The 23544-nt window shown below is 43.9% G+C and overlaps 1 protein-coding gene across 1 annotated transcript in view; it reads left to right on the top strand.

The window, feature by feature from the left end:
• Positions 1-23544, top strand: part of STAB1 (stabilin 1) — a 394908-nt gene that overhangs the window by 224938 nt on the left and 146426 nt on the right. The window contains exons 40-44 of the mRNA XM_077452219.1: positions 45-90; positions 5544-5623; positions 16997-17122; positions 19432-19505; positions 20824-20898. Of these exons, the coding sequence (XP_077308345.1) occupies positions 45-90; positions 5544-5623; positions 16997-17122; positions 19432-19505; positions 20824-20898 (401 nt within the window). The remainder of the gene's footprint in view (positions 1-44; positions 91-5543; positions 5624-16996; positions 17123-19431; positions 19506-20823; positions 20899-23544) is intronic.

Here is a 23544-nt window from a genome sequence, read left to right as displayed (position 1 = left end):
TATGAATTTAATTACATTTTAAAGTACCACATTTTATTTTGTAGACATTAAAAACGATTTATGCAATGGCACCTGCAACTTCAATGCCAAGTAAGTGAAACCTTTTACTAAAAACAATGTTTTAGATCTAGTAAAAATAATGACCTACCTGTGTAACATCTTAGATGCGGATAGAAACATAGAAAAGTGACAGCAGAAAAACACAAAGTAGTCAATTTCGTTAACTTTATATAGCTCTATGTTTGTGCCAATCACGTTTGAAGCCATTTACTGTTAACTGTCTCACTAACTCTGCTGGAAGTTCATTCCAAACTTCAACTACCCTTTCAGTAAAATAATACTTAAGGTTCTATATTACCAGCAGCAACCAATGAGATGCATTGCATTTATTTTCTACTGCAGCAGCTCAGAAATGTTGTCTGTAAACAGCAGCTACTATTATATACACATAATCTAAAAAAGGGGGTGTGTGTAGGCAGGTGCATTCTGTTTTCTCCATTACTTGACAGTCATTTTCTTCATTAACCCATTGAGCGCTGACTACCTTTACATTGTCTACAAGCTACATTTGCAGATGTCCCTTGCCAGCTGCACTGGGCTTTGTTGTTCATTACTCATCTTTTATTTGTTTTTCTTGCTATGATCCATGGTTGAGCGCTTGAGGATTTTTGATTTTGTACCTGCAAAGCAAACAATGGTTAACAATAAAACAATGTAACAATAAAACATTACAATATAATAGTATAAATTACCATAAAATGGTGTATCTGCAAAGCAAACAATGGCTAACAAAAAAAACACAGTAAGACATTACAGTATAGTATAAAGTACATTAAAACAGTAAGAACAGAACATTAACTCAATAAAACAACAAATATTTTTGGCTTTTTCCTTTTTTTGGGGGGATTCAGAAGGGCTGTGATGATCTCTTCCTGGAATATTAGGAAGGATCCGCTTCTTCCTGACGCTTTGTATAGCACATAAGCGTTCAGCAGAGCCAATTGGAATAAGTATACAGACACTTTTTTATACCAGCGTCTGGCCTTACAGGCAATTAAGTATGGTGCCATCATCTGGTGGTTGAAGTCCACCCCTCCCATGTTAAGGTTGTATTTGTGGACAGAGAGGGGCTTCTCAACAACACCAGTTGCCATTGTAATTTGGACTGCCTTGTCGGCGTGAATGGAAGACAGATTGAAAACATTCCAGGTGTCCCTCCACATAACTGCAAGCAATTTATCACACTTCAAGCAGGCTCTCTCCCCCTGTCTAAATCGGGAATCTACAAGCCATTGGGGGAAGCCCTAGCATGCATGTTGCACAATGCCACATGCATCAATTCCAGAATCAAAAAGGAGACTAAAAAGTGGCATGCTTGTGTAATAATTGTCCACGTATAAATGGTACCCCTTTCCAAACAATCCTTAGCGCGGCTCCCTATGAAGTCTGGGCAGTCATGAGGCTCCACAATGCTATCTTTTCCCTCGTAAATCTGAAAAAAAAACATATGTAGCCTGTTGTCCTGTCACCGAGCTTATACATTTTGACCCCATATCTGGCACGCTTGCCAGAGAGAAACTGTTTGAAAACAAGGCGGCCAGAAAATGTAATTCTCATCAACACAGAAAGCTTGTGTGGGCATATAGAAGGCTGCAAATTTTTGGTTGAAGTGTATTATGAGTGGCCGAATTTTGTGGAGCCGATCATATGGGTCACCCTGAGGACAACAGAGTTTGAAGTCATTGAAATGCATAAACCGCAAGATTTGCTCGTATTGAGTCCTGGTCATGGCAGCAGAGAACATGGGCATATAATGAATTGGGTCAGTTGACCAATATGACCACAACTCATTCTTTTTAAAAATGCCCATGATGAGGGATAGGCCCAGAAAGGTCTTAAATTCAGGTACTGTTAGAGGTCTCTAGCCAAATTGTCTGGCAAGGGTCAAATTTGGGTTTTCAGCGATAGATTGAAAATCATATAAATTGCTTTGGTCCACAATAGATCTGTACAGATCTTCCGTGAAAAACGTCTCATAAAAGCCAAGGGGAGTTAAATTTGCTGCTTCCACCTGAATTCCGGGTTGGCCAGTGAATGGAAGAAGTATGGGCGCTGCAACAGTGGTGGGCTGCCAATCAGTATTTGCAAGCACATCAGGAAGGACACTTTGGGCTCTACGGGCCTGTCTTTGAATTCTTGGTGGCTGTGGGACACCACTTGTGCTAGCCACCGCACCAGCTTGAACTGCACTTGTGGGACTCGCCATGTCTCCAAGTGTTACTGCAGTGCTGGTTTGTCTACGACCAGGATGTAGTAGGCTGCTGGTGCTTGCCAGTTCACCAGAAGGTTGAGTGGCAGTAGTACTGGCACTCTGCTGCATACGAGAACCATGCGATTGTTGCACCTCAGCAACAGAAGAACGGGGTCGGTACGTCTGACCTTCGCAGAGACCACTACTCCGTCGTCAAGAGCTATCTGTCAGGGTGCTGCTGTTCTCTACAGGTTCGTATGGTGAGCCTGAATCCGATTGTGATTCTGACGGTGAGGCTTCCCCTGAGCTCTCATCTGTTATGCCTAGTATTCTGTAGGCCTCGCCACTAGTGACCCTTTCATTTGACATTTTGGCCACTAAATTTACAGGTACAGCTAGTGTGACTCACAGGTAAAAAGGCACCTGGTTGTCAAAGACTGCTTGAATCGCTACAAAAAAATTAACTGCTAGCTCTAGCAGGGGTCAGGCGTGACTCTGCTAACACTGCGGTTTTGTGTGCTGTGTATTGGAAATGAGTGATCTACTGATCCTGCACTTGGGCGGGCTGGGCAGAAGGGCTAAACGCAGGTGCTGGCAGGTGTCGGGGCTGATCCTGCTAATGCTGCATTTTTGGGAACACTATACTATTGGGGATGCTAGTATAGTTCTGATCAGATCAAAGCTATAGATCTGTTCAGACACTACACTAGTAATGGAGGTGTTAGTGTTCCTGGAAATCAGAGTTAAAATCTGACACTGTCTGAGATTGACGCTAATGCTGATGCTTACACTGACGCTAACTAATGTCACCCATTACACTAATACAGTGATCAGAACAAGATCTATACGCTATACTAATGACACTTTTTAAACTTTTTTTGCAATTTTAATTGAAGTTATAAATCATATGGACAAGATTTTTTTGATATTTTATTATGATTTTGTATTTCTAGTTTCGATTGTGATTTTTCCTGCACCCCTGTAGTGTGTTTACTACTGACACAATTTTTGGATATTGAGCACTTATCACTTTATAGATATTGGTCTATTATTTATTTATGATTTTAGATTTGCACTATACAGTGCTTAAAGTATATTCATACACGTTTAGTTTTTTCATTATTTGGTACCACCCCTGCGAGTGGGTTTACTACTAAGCACTACCAGACACTTTTTCTCAGACATTGAGCACTTGGCACTTTCATAGATATTTTTTTATTAATGGTTTATGATTCTACCTCGATCTTGAATGAATTTATTCTGCACATGGTGTCCATAATATATTTACGTTGAGTTATTAATTTTCAGCTACACTAGTCTACATTTTAGTGATCAATTGATCTATTATTTATGTATTATTTATTTATCAGTAGAGATTATTCTATCGGATATTGGCCTAGTCAATTACCCATATAGATCTTTAGAATTGGGAATAAGGCACACTCCCCCATATTGATAATTGAGTGCTGGATCAGCGCGACACCAACATACCCCTTATTTCTACACTAAGTCAATACAGTCTGATCCATTTTCGGTGGACGCAGCAGTTCCTTTACTCTACTTACTGTTAAATGGTAGCGCAGAAATAATCTTTCATAATCTTTCATTAAAAAGGCCTAAAGTGGGATGACTGGGATCCAGGGCCGTCTTTAATATTGATTGGACCCTGGGCAAAAATTTTCTTAGGGCCCCCCTCCCCCCAGGCAATTTCACTCTCCACCTTCTCTAAGACATACAATAAATAGCAGCTAGACTTAAAATCAGTTTACTGTATCAGATCAGGCAGCGATTGCGATTGGTTGCCAGAGGTTACAGCATATAATTACTGCTTACTGACTGGTTGCTAGAGGTTACAGCACTCCTTAAGGCTCACTTGATTGGCTGCTAGAGATTGCTGTAAAGTAATACTGCTCACTGGTTGCTATAGGTTACAGCACATCTTCTCCTCACTGCAAGGGGGCATGATATACCTATGAATGCTGCCTTTATTTACATATCAATGCTGTTGGCCTCAGCTATTTACATATGCATGTCACTGCTATTTACATATGAATGCCAGTATTTGAATGTAAACACAGGTCTGCAGGTGAGTCATCTGTACACAACAATAGGGCAGAGCTGGGCAGCATTAGTAGCAGCACAGGACTAAAACTTCAAGGGACACGGGAATGTAAACTGGGATAGGTGGCAAGTATGAGGCAGCTGCTTTGGGCCCCACAACAATGACAGGGCCCAGGGCAGCTGCCCCTTTTGCCCTGCCTTAAAGACGGCCCTGCTGGGATCAGTAGTCCACCTAGGACAGCTAGCACCAGAACGTTCCATTCTTTTTGCTACACCAAAGGGGCCTGCGGTCCCTGCCTGCAAAGGGCTTTTGCTAGGGCCTGGCTGAAGCCAGTGTCAGGCCTAACCAGGTGCTAGCTGTGCCTGAAGAGTTGTGCTAGAGGAAGGGGAGGAAATAGTCTGCAGCAAAAGTTGTGCTGGAGGAAAAGGAGAGTTTATAATTTGTCTCAAGCATTCCATAAATTCCTTAACCCCATCCACGTCAAAATCCCTTAATAAAAACACGACTGCTCATTGTCTTGGAGTATCTGGGAAGTGAATACCGGGCTGTGCAGGGTGGCAGGTGGGCCACATCACTCAGCAGCCCCTACGGGGGTACTGCTAAACCTAGATGAAGCAGAATGGTTCCAATGCTGCATCTGTCCCCGACGCCTCTGCACTGAGAACCCAGCATTCGAACGCCGCTGATGGCTCGTTTCTCACAGCTCCCTGAGCAGAGAGCTGCTGACACTCTGCTCCTCCATGCTCATTGGAGCGCTGAGCTGTGGAGGGGCAGAGAGCGGCCGTCCCAGGCTCTCGGCGGCTCGCTGGGAGGCTGAGACGGGTGTCAGTCCAGGCTCCTGGCTGATCAGACTCCCATTGTGGTGATGACGCGGTGTAATTTCGGGATGTCAGCAGAAAGCGGACTTCAGCCTGCTCTCTGCTGGAAATGGTCACAGGAGTGCAAAACTAATTGCATTCTTGTGATCCATAGGAGAAGTACAGCCAAACAAGCTTTGGCTATACTTCTCCTTTTATCTTCCTTTGCCTGTATACTTGTTCCATGTAAGTGGTTTAGAATGTGTATGTGTTAAAAGCATCAGCATTACAGCCAAGCAACTAGCATTTCCAAAATCAGATCATGATTGGCAGATTTTGGGTTTATTTTTAGATAAGTAATGTTGTTCTCACCGGCTTTTGCTTTTGATTACCTTGAGATGAACAGATAATCCTTTCAGTTTCATTTTTTCAGTTGTATTCCAGGACCTACAAACACCACAGGAAAATGCTCATGCCTTGCTGGATATACAGGAAACGGCACACATTGTACAGGTATGGGAAAGATTTGTGGGACTTTGTCCTTTATGTTAATATAGCTTGGGCAACAATTTCATTATTATCAGCATGATGTGTTGCTATCATTTCTAAAGCCTGCGGGTTTCTAAACCCAGCGGGTTGAACAAAAGAAAACCAGAGAGCTCCAGTTGGAGCCACTGTACTAACGATCTGACATTAGTACAGCAATCTCCTCTGCTGTTCTTTTGTGTTCTGACACAGGAATCCCCTTGCCAGAACACTTCAATCAGCGCTCTCTGCCATTGGCTGAGAGCGCTGATCTGGGAGGCGGTCGGTTGCTGGTTTTCCAGCATGCGGGTCCGGCAAAACCCAGCCAAACGGACCAGCTACCTTACACACGGGCCGAATGTCGACTGTTTTTTATTGAACCGGCCGATGTCACCTGACACTCAGCCTGTGTGTACGGAGCCTAATTGTTAACACATTCTTAAAGACCCGTACACATGATCAGACTTTTTGACAACAAACATGCAAATTAGCTGTTTTAAAGTGGTTGTAAACCCTTACAAACCACTTTGACCTACAGGTAAGCCTAGATTAAGGCTTACCTGTAGGTCCAAGAAATATCTCCTAAACCTATACGGTTTAGGAGATATTTACCCGAAGACAGCCAGCGTAGACAGCGGCGAGCAGGCGCACTGGGCAGGCCACAGATCGCGGCGATATGCTGCGAGTGTCGGCTCCCGTGCGCAGGCGCTGTGATTCGCCGGAGCAGCAACACCCACCAAGAAGATGGATGCTCAGAACTACAGGGGACAGCGGTGACTTCGCTGGCTCCTGTGTCAGGTAAGTGACACATAATGGACTACTATGCGATGCATAGTAGTCCATTATGCTTTACCTTTGCAGGGAATCAAAGAGGAAGTAAACCCATCAGGGTTCACTTCCTCTTTAGGCAACATCCGACTGTGTGTACGCTCCATCGGACAAACTTTTTCGGTTTTCATCTGACTTTTGTTGGCTATGCGAACGGACAAACTTTTCAACAACATAAGTCTGATGGAGCAAAGTCCGATCATGTGTACAGACTTTTCAAACAGGCATGCTCAGAACCAATGCAAAAGATCAGACAACAATACAGAAGTTGACCAAAGGTGGCGGTAAAGAGCAGAAAAACCACATGATTTTGTGAAAGTTGGCTGAAAAAGTCAGATCGTGTGTATGCTTAACAAGTTCACGGGCAACGCCCTTTGTACAGAAAGTTTGTACAAAGTCCGATCGTGTGTATGAGGCTTTAGAATGCGTCTTATCTTGCTACATCCTTGTTGAGAACTGAACCCTAATCCAATCTTTGCATTTCTCCTGCATGTGAGTGGTCAGCAGCAGTGCAGTCCTGGCAGCTGATCAGATGGAAGCCTGTCAGGGCATCTTGAGGGTCCATTCACAACCTACAAATTTAAACATGTGCAAGAGTTCTTGTACATGGATGTTCCATACACTGCATTTAGATTAAAATAGTATACAGTTCTGAATACAGCAGTATTTGCTAGGGGCTCATTCACACAGCTCTTTTTTGGTTTGTATTGTTTAGCTTTGTAAATCAAAACAAGTGCAGGAGCAGAATGACCTTGGCTTTCAGTCATTCTGAAATGATAATAATGGTAACACACAAGCTCAATTCACAAAACTAACACAGGATATTATTATTATTATTATTCACGATTTATAGAACGCCAACAGTTTACGCAGCGATTTACGCAGGGGGGACAACACAATTACAGTACGATACAAAAGGTACAGGAGGGCCCTGCTCGTAGAGCTCACTTATATAACCACTTCTGCTCCGGGGAAATTTTACATCATTCATGACCAGGTCATTTTTTGTTATGCAGCACTGCTGTACTTTAACTGACAATTGCACAGTCATGCAACACTGTACCCAAACAAATTTTAAATAATTTTTTTCACAAAAATAGAGCTTTTCTTTTGGTGGTATTTGATCACCTCCTGAGTTTTAATTTTTTTATTATATAAATGAAAAAAGACCAATTTTGAAAAACAAAAAACAAAACAATATTTAACTTTCTGCTATAAAACATAAGAAAATCAAAAACATCTAATCTCTGAATACATTTTAGCCAACATGTATTTGGTAAAAACAATCACAATAAATGTATATTGATCGGTTTTTGTGAAAGTTATAGCATCTACAAATGGGATATATACTGGAATTATATATTAGTAATGGCGATGATCAGCCAGTTCTAGCGGGGCGCCGTGCAACCTGACACTTACTGACACTTTGTGGGAACTAAATAACTACAACTGATATCACCAGTGACATTATTACAGTGATCAGTGCAAATATGCACTGTCACTATACTAATGACGCTAGGCAGGAAGGGGTTAACATCTAGGGCAATCAAGGGGTTAAATATGTCCCTAACAAGTGTTTGCGTTTACTGTGTGCTGCATTTACTGGCCATTTACTCGCCTGCCACTGAATACAGCTCTGTGCTGTTTACACTCACAGAGCTGTGTTCCATGAAGCTCAGAGCTGATTGCCAGGTGACAGCGGTCAATCACTGACATCCGTCCCCTACCTGAAAATGTATATGTATGTGATTCTGCACAGCCGGTGCAGTGCATGGTCAGCAAGTGGTTATAAGACAAATTACAGTTCTTTTCATTTCAGTTCAATGAGATTTGAAACATATTGCCACATGGATGGAAATAGAGGGGCATGGGCTGATGTTAAAGCATACAGTATCTCACAAACGTGAGTACGCCCCTCACATTTTTGGAAATATTTTATTATATTTTTTCATGTGACAACACTGAAGAAATTACACTTTGCTACAATGTAAAGTAGTGAGTGTACAGCTTCTATAACCAGTGTAAATTTGCTGTCCCCTCAAAATAATTAAACATAGCCATTAATGTCTAAACCGTTGGCAACAAAAGTGAGTACACCCCTAAGTGAAAATGTCCAAATTGGGCCCAATTAGCCATTTTCCCTCCCCGGTGTCACATAATTCGTTAGTGTTACAAAGTCTCAGGTGTGAATGGGGAGCAGGTGTGTTAAATTTGGTGTTATCTCTCTCACTCTCTCATACTGGTCACTGGAAGTTCAACATGGCACCTCATGCAAAGAAATCCCTGAGGATCTGAAAAAAAGAATTGTTGCTCTTCATAAAGATGGCCTAGGCTATAATAAGATTGCAAAGACTCTGAAACTGAGCTGCAGCATGGTGGTTAAGACCATACACCAGTTTTAGCAGGACTGGTTCCACTCAAAACAGACCTTGCCATGGTCGACCAAAGTAGTTGAGTGCACGTGCTCAGCATCATATCCAGAGGTTGTCTGTGGGAAATGAGTGCTGCCAGCATTACTGCAGAGGTTTAAGGGGTGGGGGGGTCAGTCTGTCAGTGCTTAGACCATACGCTGCATCAAATTGGTCTGCATGGCTGTCATCCCAGAAGGAAGCCTCTTCTAAAGATGATGCACATAAAAGCCTGCAAACAGTTTGCTGAAGACAAGCAGACTACGGACATGGTTTACTGGAACCATGTCCTGTGGTCTGATAAAACCAAGATAAACTTATTTGGTTCAGATGGGTTCAAGCGCTTTTGGTGGCAACCAGGTGAGGAGTACAAGGACAAGTGTGCCTTGCCTACAGTCAAGCATGGTGGTGGGAGTGTCATGGTCTGGGGCTGCATGAGTGCTGCCGGTGTTCTGTCAATATAGCCAATTCATCAAGATCTCCAATTACATCACTTCCGGTTAATGTAAACCATGAGTAATTGGAGATTTTGATGATTTGCTGTTTTTACACCACACTGGCAACCGTGTACATTTGGGTAAACGATGGTATGAGCGAATATTGTGTAAAAACAGCTAAGAGCAGGTTTAAACTGAGGCAGCACGACTTGCAGCGTGACTGCCTCAGGTAACCTGCACACGACTTCAGTGGCGACTTGCAAAATGACTTCTGTATAGAAGTCAATGCAAGTCTCCTGAAGTCACCCCAAAAGCAGTACAGGAACCTTTTTCTAAGTCAGGACTTTAAAGCGGAGGTCCACCCTAAAGTGGACCTTCCGCTCATCGGAACCCTCCCCCCCTCCGGCGCCACAATTGGCACCTTTCAGGGGGGAGGGGGGTGCAGATACCTGTACAGTACAGGTATCTGCACCCACTTCCGGGATAGCTCTCTGCGGAAAGGGGCGTAGATTACGCCCCTTTCCGCAAGTGCCCGCCCCTTTCCGCAAGTGCCCCGCTGCCTGCTGGGAAACACACAGATCCCAGAGGCAGCGGGGACCGTCCTTATTGCACAGCGCGACTCGCGCATGCGCAGTAGGGAACCGGGAAATGAAGCCGAAAGGCTCCATTTCCTGATTCCCATACCCAAGATGGCGGCGGCAGCACTCGAGACGATCTAGAGATCGGCTTCGGGGGCCGACATCGCGGGCGCGCTGGACAGGTAAGTGTCACTATTTTAAAAGTCAGCAGCTGCAGTATTTGTAGCTGCTGGCTTTAAAAAAAAAAAAAAAAAACGCGGAGTCCCGGTGGACTCCCGCTTTAAATGAGGTGTCTATATTGTAGCTAGTCGAAGGAGTCAAAGTAAAGCGTAAACAGGTATTTATTTGTTTGCCATGATTGAGTAGGTACATGGCAGACAATATATGCAATAATGGCACATAGTGTAACCAATCATGTATCCAAAAACATTTACATGTTAAAAACATGAATAGAATATACAATATACAATAGTATTGTCCTCAATCATAAAAATCATTATAATATAGCAGTTATAATCCACAGCATTGCCGGAATCCAAAGACCATGTAAGTATGTATGCATTGCATCTAGGTTAGGCCCGCCGCGTTTCATGGGATCTAGCCAATCATCAGGGGCGGATGCACGATACATCTATAAAAAAAGTAAATATATCAGCATCAACCATTCATGGACAAGAAATGAACATACATACAGGGAGGATAAGGTGGTCAGGGATGGAGATGCATATTACTGTGCATCTCATTTAAAGTCCCAAAAACCCCCTCTATTGCAACTTTTTCTAAGTCGGAGCGACTTGAGTCGCTCCTATTAGAACGGTTGCATAGTACAGAATGAGGCACGATTTGTCAGGCGGCTAAGTCGCCTGACAAGTCATCCCTGTGTGAACTGGCTCTAAGTGTTCGTGTACTGGAGTGTACACAGTTGCTGGTGTTGTGTCAAAACAGCAGTTGGTGAAAATCTCTAATTACTCATGGTTTACAGTGACTAGAAATGACGTAATTGGAGATCTTGATGAATTGGCTAATTTGACTGAACACCGGCACTGGGGAGCTACAGTTTATTGAGGGAACCATGAATGGCAACATGTACTGTAACATACTGAAGCAGAGCATGATCCCCTCCCTTCGGAGACTGAGTCGCAGGGCAGTATTCCAACATGACAACGACCCCAAATACACATCCAAGGTGACCACTGCCTTGCTAAAGAAGCTGAGAGTAAAGATAATGGACTGGCCAAGCATGTCTCCAGACCTAAACCCTATTGAGCATCTGTGGGACATCCTCAAACAGAAGGTGGAGGAGCGCCACCAGCTCTGTGATGTCTTGATGGAGGAGTGAAAAAGGACTCCAGTGGAAACCTGTGAAGTTCTGGTGAACTCCCTGCCCAAGAGGGTTAAGGCAGTGCTGTAAAATAATGGTGGCCACACAAAATATTGACACTTTGGGCCCAATTTGGACGTTAGACGTCCAAATCAGTTTAGTCGTTATTTTGAGGGGACAGCAAATTTACACTGTTATACAAGCTGTACACTCACTACTTTACATTGTAGCAAACGCACATATCTTCAATGTTGTCACATGAAAAGATATAATAAAATATTTACAAAAATGTGAGGGGTGTACTCACTTTTGTGAGATACTGTATGTAAACAAAAAAATAATTAATATTTTGCAGTTTACAAATCCTTAGATGTGGTGGCAGCATTTGCTTTCCTTTTTTCTCTGGCTAAGTACAGTTTCAGAAGATACAGAAAATACCTGTTGATCTTGCAAAAGATGTAGCAGGGTTACAAACAGTCAGTAAATTTGCTGAAAGTTTGTAAAAATCTGTGATTTTTAATGGTGGCAGCAAATGTTACTTTACAAACAGAATTCTCGTCGGAAAAGCCTTGGATGGTTTTCCCAATAGAATTCCGCTCAAGCTTGTGTTGCCTACACACGTTCACACCAAATTCCGACCGTCAAGAAAATTAAGTTCAATGCTTCCGAGCATGCGTCGAATTGTTTCCGAACACGTGTCAGAATTTTACACATCGGAATTGCAACAGACGATCGGAATTTCCAATAGAAACCTTTTCTGTCTGAAAAATTGAAAACATGCTCGCATTCTTTTGCTGGCCGAAAAAGTCAGATGGAGCCTACACGCGGTGGCATTTTCTGATGAAAAGCTCTGATCGGTCTTTTGCAGGTTAGTGTTGGCTCGGCAAGTGTAATAAAGAACCCATTGACAGTTTGATGCAGTGCCAGCAGCCACTTATAGAAACAGACAGCCACATTTGCCGATCCTGCTCCTCTTGTTCTGGCTGCAGAGTGATCTCAACTGTGCTCCGCCTGTCACCTCTCTGCATAGATAGGTAGTTGGAACCTGGGGCTTGTCTGTCAATAACAGCTCCTGAAGCCTATGCCCACTGCCCCACATGCCCTGCAGCTACATTACACTCTCCTCCTGAGTAACCTATCCTACTCTTCTGCACGTAATGCCAAGGAGGGGGTGTTTTGGGGTGTGAGTAGAGTATTGTACTGGGGGAGGGGGCTATTTGGGAGAAAAAGGGGCACACCTGAACCCTGCACTCTGTATTCTAAGCACCCCTGAGTCCTGCACTCTGTATACAGCGCACCCCTGAACCCTGCACTCAGTATGGAGTGCACCCCTGAATACTGTATGCAGTGCACCCCTGAATTCTGCACACTGTATGCAGCGCACCCTGAATTCTGCACACTCTATGCAGCACACCCCTGAATTCTGCACCATGTATGCAGCGCACCCCTGAATTCTGCACTCTGTATGCAGCGCACCCCTGAATTCTGCACTCTGTATGCAGTGCACCCCTGAACCCTGCACTCTGTATGCAGCGCACCCCTGAACCCTGCACTCTGTATGCAGCGCACCCCTGAACCCTGCACTCTGTATGCAGCGCACCCCTGAACCCTGCACTCTGTATGCAGCGCACCCCTGAACCCTGCACTCTGTATGCAGCGCACCCCTGAACCCTGCACTCTGTATGCAGCGCACCCCTGAACCCTGCACTCTGTATTAAGCGCACCCCTGAACCCTGCACTCTGTATGCAGCGCACCCCTGAACCCTGCACTCTGTATGCAGCGCACCCCTGAACCCTGCACTCTTATGCAGCGCACCCCTGAACCCTGCACTCTTATGCAGCGCACCCCTGAACCCTGCACTCTGTATGCAGCGCACCCCTGAACCCTGCACTCTGTATGCAGCGCACCCCTGAACCCTGCACTCTGTATGCAGCGCACCCCTGAACCCTGCACTCTGTATGCAGAGCACCCCTGAACCCTTCACTCTGTATGCAGTGCACCCCTGAACCCTTCACTCTGTATGCAGTGCACCCCTGAACCCTTCACTCTGTATGCAGTGCACCCCTGAACCCTTCACTCTGTATGCAGTGCACCCCTGAACCCTGCACTCTGTATGCAGTGCACCCCTGAACCCTGCACTGTGTATGCAGTGCACCCCTGAATTCTGCACTCTGTATGCAGCCCACCCCTGAACCCTGCACTGTGTATGCAGCGCACCCCTGAATTCTGCACTCTGTATGCAACGCACCCCTGAACCCTGCACTCTGTATGCAGCGCACCCCTGAACCCTGCACTCTGTATGCATTACACCCCTAAACCCTGCACTTTGTATGCATTACACCCCTGAACCCTGCACTCTGCATGCAGTGCACCCCTGAACCCTGCACTCTGTATGCAGCGCACCCCTGAACCCTGCACTCTGTATGCAGTGCACCCCTGAACCCTGCCATGTATATGCAGTGCACCCCTGAATTCTGCACTCTGTATGCAGCCCACCCCTGAACCCTGCACTTTGTATGCAGCGCACCCCTGAATTCTGCACTCTGTATGCAACGCACCCCTGAATTCTGCACTCTGTATGCAACGCACCCCTGAACCCTGCACTCTGCAGTGCACCCCTGAATTCTGCACACTGTTTAATTAGCAGGGTTCAGGGATGCACTGCATACAGCGTCCAGAATTCAGGGGTGTACTGCATTTTCACTGATTTATGCATTCCCCCAGTTCAGCTGCTACTGCAGCTTCTACTCAGGATCAAGGAGGAAAGGAAGCCATTGATTCTGGTAGCCCCAGCGTGGCCTAGAATTTCCTGGTATGCAGAGATCATCAGACTGGCAGACTTGCTTTTGCAAGGACTGGTGTTCCATCCTGCCTTACAGTTGCTATGTTTTGGCTATTGAAGCCCACATTTTAAAGGATCGGTGGCTTTCAGACTCAGTGGTGACTACCCTGATTAATGCAAGGAAGCCGGGTTCTAGGGCCATTTATTATAGTATCTGGAGGTCCTATATTTCCTGGTGTGAAGCCAAAAGATGACACCCTCGAAAGTATGTCATAGGAAGAGTTCTTGCCTTCCTACAATTGGGAGTAGAAATGAAGCTAGCCTTGAGTACCATCAAGGGTCAGATCTCAGCCTTATCTGTATTTTTTCAAAGACCGCTTGCTTCGCATTCTTTGATCCGGGCCTTTATACAAGGGGTAACTCGTATAACTCCGCCAGTCAGGCCGCCAATGTGCCCATGGGATTTGAATCTAGTTTTATTGGTCATGCAAAGACAACCCTTTTGAGCCTTTGCGCCATATTCCCTTGATCCTTTTCACAAGAAAGTTTTTTTTTTTTTTTTTGGTTGCACTAACTTTGGCAAAGAGCGTTGCCAGCCTTTTCCTGTAAGAAGCTATACTTATTTATAAAGACAGAGTGGTGTTGCATCCTCACCCAACCTTTTTTAGTTTTAGTAGTGTCCAGTTTTTTTTTTGTAGTGAGAGCTGTCAGGATCTATCTGAAGGTGACAGCTCAGATGCGGAAGACTGATGCTTTGTTCATATTGCCAGAAGGGCCCAGAAAAGGGCAGGCAGTGTCAAAATCGACTATTTCACAGTGGATTCATCAGATTCAGGCTTATGGATTAAAAAGAAGGGTTCCACCTTTTCAAATTAGAGCACACTCTACCAGGGGAGTGAGTGCGTCATGGGCCGTGCGTCACCAGGCCTCTATGGCTCAGATTTGCAAGGCCGCGACTTGGTCGTCAGTACATACATTTACAAAATTTTACCAGATGGATGTAAGGTGGCAGGAGGATGCTGTTTTTGGGCACAGTCCACGTCTGATGGCAGCCTGCTTTTATATGTGTCTCCCTCCCCTCAGGGGCATTGCTTTGGGACATCCCACATAGTAATTACTATGGCTGCTGTGTCCCATGATGTACGATAAAGAAAATAGGATTTTTAATACAGCTTACCTGTAAAATCCTTTTCTTGGGGTACATCATGGGACACAAAGGTCGCTCCCTTCTTTACTGGGATATTCATTGCTTTGCTACAAAACTGAGGTACTTTCTGTATGGGAGGTTTATATAGAGGGGGACTTCCTGTCTTTGTCTATGTCAGTGTCCATTCCCCTTCTAGGTGGTGTATAACCCACATACCATAGTGATTACTATGGCTGCTCTGTGTCTCGTGATGTACTCCAAGAAAAGGATTTTACAGGTAAGCTGTATTAAAAATCCTATTTTTTTCTCAGCAAAAGTGGAGTTAATCTTTAAGAGCACATCACTGACACATCTCAGTAACTGCAAAGTGCAAGGATATACTGGGCTGAAGATCAAATTTTGGATAGGTATTTTAAATAATAGAGAATGAGCAACACTTTCCTTAGCTATAGGTTACCTGGTCTGAGGGGCTGGGGTCTTATGAGAGCACTGGTCCAAGAGTAGAGGGCTTAATTAACCACTTAAGGACCGCCTCACACCGATATACGTCGGCAGAATGGCATGGCTGGGCACAAGCACGTACCGGTACAATCCCTTTAAGTGCCCAGCCGTGGGTCACGCGAGCGCCGCCAGTGGTGCACTCGCGACCCGGTCCTGAGCTCCGTGACCGTTCGGCTGCGGGACCCGATTGCCGCTGGTGTCCCACGATCGGGTCACAGAGCAGAAGAACGGGGAGAGGTAAGTGTAAACTCCTCGTGCTTCTTGGTGAGTCTGTCACTGATCGTCTGTTCCCTGTCATAGGGAAAGATGATCAGTGATGTCACACGCCAAGCCACGCCCCCTACAGTAAAAAAAACACTCACTTAACCCGTACAGGGCCCCCTAGTGGTTAACCCCTTCACTGCCAGTGACATTTTTACAGTAATCAGTGAATTCTTACTCGCACTGATCGCTGTATTAATGCCAATGGTCCCAAAAATGTGTCAAAATTGTCCGATGTGTCCGCCATAATGTTGCATTCACAATAAAAATTGCTGATTGCCGCCATTAATAGTAAAAAAAAAATATTAATAAAACTGCCCTATTTTGTAGACGCTATAACTTTTGTGCAAACCAATCAGTAAACGCTTATTGTGATTTTTTTTTTTTTACCAAAAATATGTAGAAGAATACGTATTGGCCTAATCTGAGGAAAAAAACATTTTTTTATATATTTTTGGGGGATATTTATTATAGCAAAAAGTAAAAAATATTGAATTTTTTTCAAAATTGTCGCTCTATTTTTGTTTATAGCACAAAAAATAAAAACCGCAGAGGTGATCAAATACCACCAAAAGAAACCATTATTTGTGGGGAAAAAAAGAAAAAAAGGATGCCAATTTTGTTTAGGAGCCACGTCGCACAACCGTGCAATTGTCAGTCAAAGTGACGCAGTGCCGAATTGCAAAAAGAGGCTTGGTCCTTTAGCTGCAAAATGTTCCGGGGCTTAAGTGGTTAAGAGAAAAATCAGTCTAAATGGTAATAGAAGCAGAGTTCATTCTTTTGGTCAACTGGGTTCTGTGCATTATCCATCCATGAAGAGTGTAGATGGCTTGATAACCTAATTTGCCCCAAAACGGTGGCTTAGGGTGTCAGGCGGGTGGTGAGCCTACTTTCTTGGGTCGGGGGAGGGGCGGTGTTGCAAGACCACTGGTATATGGTGAGCCAGTCACTAATTTCTAATTAGAGTACATATAGAGCAGTTTAGCATTTAAGATCAAGAGCCCCTGTCCACACAATACATTGCTATCTAAATATTGCAATAGTTACAGCAGTTTTACAATTATGATTTCTCACTGCGATCATTTTATACTTTTCAGAGGTGGATGCTTGTGCTGCTAACAATGGTGGATGTTCAGTGTATGCAAATTGCACTAAGGCTCCATTAGGACAAGTACGCTGCACTTGCATTGATGGCTACAGTGGAGATGGCGTTATCTGTCTGGGTGAGAATAAATGTCTCTAATGTTTGCCTAAAACGTAGATTTATGCAATATAGAAATGTCAAAATTGTCTTAGGCCTTATGCACACAGGGCATTTACTTTGCTACTCTTAACGACTGATCCCCTGGCAGGAGAAAACCTACTTAAAAATGCCCCTATTCTGTTTGAAACTAAAAGCACATCAAGCGCTTGAGCATTAATGGATTCCATTGGCCAAAATATTTTATTTTAGCCATTGGAATGCATTAATGTTCAAAAACCTAAACATGTCCAGCGTTTAGGTGCATTTAGATATGTTTAGGTGTGTTCAGCATTTTTTCTGCCCTCTTCTAAAACGCTTTTGATGGTGTTTTTTTCAGTTTTTAAATGTTCCTCTCCTAATATGCCTGTAAGGGCCTATGTTGCATGGACACATAGGCTAACATAGAGGTGCTTATACCAGTTAAAAAAAAATGCAAAAAATGAATGTAAAAGCTGGGTTTTTGAAGCCCAGTGTGTATGAGGCCTAATGTTAATTTACCAGTCTGTAGACCAGTTAGACTGCTTTTCCCCCTCTGCAAATCTAGTATACAATATAATCTGTAAATCAGTCTCTGTACAAGAACTTGCTGACTAACATTGGGAAAATAAATTAGGTAAGGCCCATTTCACATGGGGCAGATCTGCTGAGTGGGAGACCGATCTCTTGATCTCTGCTGAGCCGAAGGATAACAGGTCCGTCTCTGCTCACTGAGCAGGGAGGGACCTGTAAGGCCCCTTTCACACGGGATGGATCTGTAATGATCCGCCCCGTGATGATCCGCTTGCTCAGCGGGGATCGCTCCGTTTATCCCCACTGAGCCGGCGGATGACTGGGCGGTCCCTGCACACTGTCCAGGGACTGCCCTGTCAGATCTCTGCTTTCCTCTATGGGGGATCGGATGAACACGGACCGTCTGTCCGTGTTCATCCGATCCACTCTGCAGACGGATAAAAAAATAGGATTTTCTTCCGTCTGCAGAAACGGACAATAGCGGAGATGGACGATATCGGGTGTCAGCGGATGTTCATCCGCAGACACCTGATATCCCATAGGGATGCATGTATGTCCGTGTTTCATCTGCAAACGGATGGATGAAATACGGACATACTGTCCGCATGTGTGAAAGGAGCCTTAGAGCCCAGATGATTTCTATGAAGTGATTGAACAAAAAACAGGCAGCATGCCCTTTTTCATCAGATCTCATCCATTCCAACCAGCCCGCTTGGCTGAAAGCATTGCCATACGTCTGTTTTTAGCAGATCGAATGGCAGACAGGTGTCAGTAGTCAGTAGCCACTGACATCTGCCTGCCCATAGTAGTCAATGGGTGGCCCACTCGGATCCCCCTGAAAAATGGACTGGCGGATCCAAGCGGGCTTACCGTGTGAAAGGGGCCTTAGGGTTTAGCTTTTCTTTGTTTTTTGTTTGTTTTGTTTTTCTCTTACAAAAAGGTTGTACCTTATCCAGACTTCTTTAAATATAATGGGCTAATGGGCATACAGTATGTATACCTGAAAAAAATTGCTTCTGTTTCTCATAACAGCCATTCCTATTCCCACTGTAATTTTCCAGGTCAGGTTAAACATATACAGCAATCAGTTGTGGGTAGTGCAGACACTTTTGTTTTCAAATACTTCATTGACTTTAGTGGAATATCACCAGAAAATGTTAATCTTCTACTAAAGTATGTGCCCTGTTCTTGCTTTGCTAATATGGTAATGCTTTGAGGCATACTGTGCTAGAAATGCATGGTAGAGCATGGTTGTACAGTATATTTAGAAGCATCAGAGTGAGGATTCCTGATTGATCAGCTCCTTTTTTTATGGGGCAACTTTTATTACTTTTAATTGGTAATTGTCCATTTGGTTGTCCTGTTGTCAGCCAGACAAGAAGTGAGGGGAATTTCAAAGCTGGCCATAGACATGTATGGGCAAGCTGAATCAATCAACTTAGCTACAACCAGCCTGTCGGATTTTAAATGTGATTATTGCTAGCGGCTGTTATAGCCTCTACCAATAATCATTGTGTTTTCCCAGCATGGACTGCTCCCCCCCCCAGTCAGTGTTGATGGGAGAATTAAGTGATTTTCTTTTGCCCCATCTATAACCAGCCAAACAAAGCCCTGGAAAGCAGTAAAACTCAATGGGTTCTAATCACAAAATAAAACAAAGTTTTGGCATGACAAACACTTTCATTCTTTTGTTTGTTACCAGGGAATGGTTAAGCTTCCGTAAGCTACTTTTCATTATATATCTATCTATTTGTATTTTTTTTTTTCATTTTTGAGCAGAGATTGATGCATGTCTGGAAAATAATGGTGGTTGTCATCCAAAAGCAGAATGCACAAAAACCGGACCAAACAAAGTGAGTTTTAATAAATATGAAATCAAATATATCTTTAAGTAGTGCTTTTCTTTGCCAGTGTTCATAGAAAGCATTGGAAATTAAATATTCAGCTTATAACAACTCATTGGTAAACAATCTGTGATTATGAACTTTTCTCCAGTCTGTTCTCCACGACTCAGTTATTCCTCCATTGAATGGCGCTATTATACCTCTACCACAGTATAGAGAAAATTAAGTCAGGCTGTAAATCAGAGCCCTATGTTAAAGCAGTATTAGCCCAAAAGCAAACATTTATTATATTGCTGTTTACTAATTCTTATGATGTGATGGCTTCTTTCTTTTCTTTTCTTTTCGTGTTTTCTTTTTTGGCTTTATTTTATTTTGATCTGGTGATCTGAGCAGGAAGTCTGTTGTTTTTCAACAAAACAAGCTCATTTAACACTAGCAGGGTTGCTTACATGTATTCATGTAAAACCTTCATCCCAAAAGTAATGACTGCTTTTAAAGTATTAGCTTGAGTTTGGCTACATATTTTATTTTTATTTTTTTTAGTATATCTAAATCTGCTAGCACATCTACCATTCTAGTGTTTTCATTTTGAAATATAGAAAAAAGTTGTATGGGAAACTTGCCCTATGACCTATTGGATTTATTATGCACTCCAAAGTAACACGTTTTGCTCATATAAGCATCCAACTCTGGTTTTAAAAATGTATATTATGCCCCCTCCATTTTTTCTTGTTCTGCTGCTATGATCCAACTTCATTTTTGGGGGTGGCTACGTTCATTCTATACGCTCCCCTGTACATACAGTAGAAATGTAGCCATCCTCTGTTGCTCACTCCCGAGATAGACTAGGGAGTATGGACTGTGGAATTTGTAGTGTACATAGAGCAAGGCACATGACCGCAACAAACGTTATTCATTCCAAACAAACGAGTAAGGGAAAAAAATAGGAGGTTCAGGAGCTCATGGAGGATGTTACAAGGAGGCAGAAAAACCTAGTAAACAATTTAATAAAAAATAGATTACAGGCCCATTAAGTAGTGAATGTGTATGAATTATTTTTGGAGAATAAGGATATCGTTTAGTGTCACTTTAAGACTGAAAACTGGATGACATTTGTAAACCATAAACCATAAGCCCAGAAGATTTGCCGGTTGTAAAGTTAAAGTGATTCAAGGACTGCCAATGTCTTCAAACACTGAAACTCAAATATACTAATATAGTATATATTAAAGGCCTATGTGTAAAATATGATAAGAATAAGCATTACATAATACAGATATGGCAGCCTTTTCTCTATTGATCAATTAATCTTTTGCTCTCCTTGTAGGTTGCTTGCAACTGTCTTAAAGGATATGAAGGAAATGGAACACATATCTGCGAAGAAATCAACATCTGCAAGGAGGTTTTCTATTAGTGTTTTATATAGATTAATTCTGCTTTTATCCATAAACTCCACTAAATGTATTTGATTCATAACTTATGAGAGCACAGCACATTATGTGGGAGCAGGTTACATTACGTTGGAACAGGGCACCTTACATGAGAGCAGGGCACCTTACATGAGAACATGAGAGCAGGGCACCTTACATGAGAACATGAGAGCAGGGCACCTTACATGTGAACATGAGAGCAGGGCACCTTACATGAGAACATGAGAGCAGGGCACCTTACATGAGAACATGAGAGCAGGGCACCTTACATGAGAACATGAGAGCAGGGCACCTTACATGAGAACATGAGAGCAGGGCAGTTTACATGAGGGCAGGGCACTTTACATGAAAACATGAGAGCAGGACACCTTACATGAGAACATGAGGGCAGGGCACTTTACATGAGAGCAGAGCATTTTACATGAGAGCAGGGCACCTTACATAAAAACATGAGAGCAGGGCACCTTACATGAAAACATGAGAGCAGGACACCTTACATGAGAACATGAGAGCAGGACACCTTACATGAGAACATGAGAGCAGGACACCTTACATGAGAACATGAGAGCAGGACACCTTACATGAGGGCATGGCACTTTACATGAGGGCAGGGCACACAGCACGGGACATTACATAGGGCAAATTACAGTACTGGTTCCATTCATGTGCAGAAAATGTCAGGAAAGCGGCTATAATCAGTTCTCTTGTGGTGCTGTGTTCCTCACCGGTCCCTCCTCCCCTCTTGTCCATCCCAGCTGATGTCAAATACAAGTGGGGACAGGATGCTTTAGGGGGGATCCTTCCTACCCCAAAGCACCCCCCCCCATGTTGAGGGCATGTGGCCTGGTTATAGTTCAGGAGGGGGGCACTCGCTAGTCCCCAGGCTGCATGCTCGGATAAGGGTCTGGTATGGATTTTGGGGTTGACCCTACGCCATTTGTTTTTTAAATGTTGGTGTGGGTTCCCCTCAAAATCCATACGATGCGTAAGGGTTTGGTATGAATTTGGAGGGAGGGGACCCCATGCCATTTTCAAATTTTATTGCTGGCAGTTCTTTGGTTTATATTTAGCTGTCAGCGGGGAACCCGCTGACAGCTGATGAGTCATCAGTTGTTAAGCATGCGGTGGCCGGTTTCTTAGCCCGCCCTAACAACAATCTATCGTTAGGTGCCGGTGGCCGACTAAAATTTGTACGTTGAACGTATCTGAAATCGCAACTGAACTTCTGAGCAGCTATGTTGGAAATTTGCAGTGAAAACGGACCTGAAATTCGAACTACAAATGTGTGAACCTACCCTAAAAAGTAATTTTCTTAGATAAAGACAGTATGTATGCAATCAAAACCAAGCCAGAAGCAGTCTGAAGTGATCATTAAAGAGGAGCTGCACCGTAAAAAAATTTTTTTAAAGAGGAAGTAAACCCTGAAGAATTTACTTCCTCTTTCATTCCCTGCAAAGGCAAAGCATAATGGAATACTATGCATCACAGAGTAGTCCATTATGTGTCACTTACCTGACACAGGAGCCAGCGATGTCACCGCTGTCCCCTGTAGTCCGACGCATCCATCTTCTCGGTGGGGTCTCACAGCTCCGCCGCTGTCATTCGGCGAGGGCCGCGATGACGTCACTCCCGCGCATGCGCACGGGAACTGACGCGCGGCATCTCTGTCGTTGACAGTGCCATGTTCAGTGCGCCTGCGCGCCGCTGTCTACGGTGTATGCGCCGAAGACAGCGGTGCCTGTCTTCGGGAAAATATCTCCTAAACCGTATAGGTTTAGGAGATATTTCTTGGACCTACAGGTAAGCCTTAATCTAGGCTTACCTGTAGGTCAAAGTGTGTTGTAAGAGTTTACAACCACTTTAAAGTCAGCAGCTGCAGTATTTGACTTTTAATAAATAGACACTTACCTGTTCCAGGGTCCAGCGATGTCGGCAGCAGATGACGAGCAATCGCTCGTCTCTCAGCTGCCCCTGCCATCCTCTGTCAGGGAATCTGGAAGTGAAGCATTGCGGCTTCACTGCCCGGTTCCCTACTGCGCATGCGCAAGTCGCGGCTAGCTGTGGCTAGCTTGTCCTGGAAGTGGGTGCAGATACCTTGATTATACAGGTATCTGCACCCCCCTCTCACCTGAAAGGTGCCAATTGTGGCACCGGAGGGGGGGAGGGTTCCGATGAGCGGACCATACACTTTAGGGCGGAGGTCCGCTTTAACTGTGAACCATTTTTCCCTAAATGCATTTGAAAGGGGAACATGGGCATGCCAGCCAGAAGGAAGTCATATGCAAAATACTTTCAGGTGAAAATAGTTCACATTTAAAGCGTTATTCATATTTGTTGAGCTGCTAAGATTCTTGTCTCATACCTGCTTCTGACTTGCTTTTGCATTGACTTCTATGTAAGGAAAAACAACGTAAATGAAGTAGAATGGGATGTACACTGTTTATCCATGCCCAAAGCATACCTCCCAACTTTCTGAAATGGGAATGAGAGACACCTATTAGAAAAGTATGTAGGCATAGGACGCACCCCCTGCCACGCCCCCCTTAAAAGGAGAATTAGATTAAAAAAAAAATTGGTTAAACCCACAAGCGCTTTTTACCTCTACTATCTATTCCTTT

This window comes from Lithobates pipiens, unplaced genomic scaffold (genome assembly GCF_037356315.1).
Source record: "Lithobates pipiens isolate NorthernLeopardFrog02 unplaced genomic scaffold, aLitPip1_a1.2 Scaffold_23, whole genome shotgun sequence".
NCBI lineage: Eukaryota > Metazoa > Chordata > Amphibia > Anura > Ranidae > Lithobates > Lithobates pipiens.
Note: the sequence above shows the minus strand (reverse complement) of the source record. Positions and strands in the feature narration are given on the sequence as shown.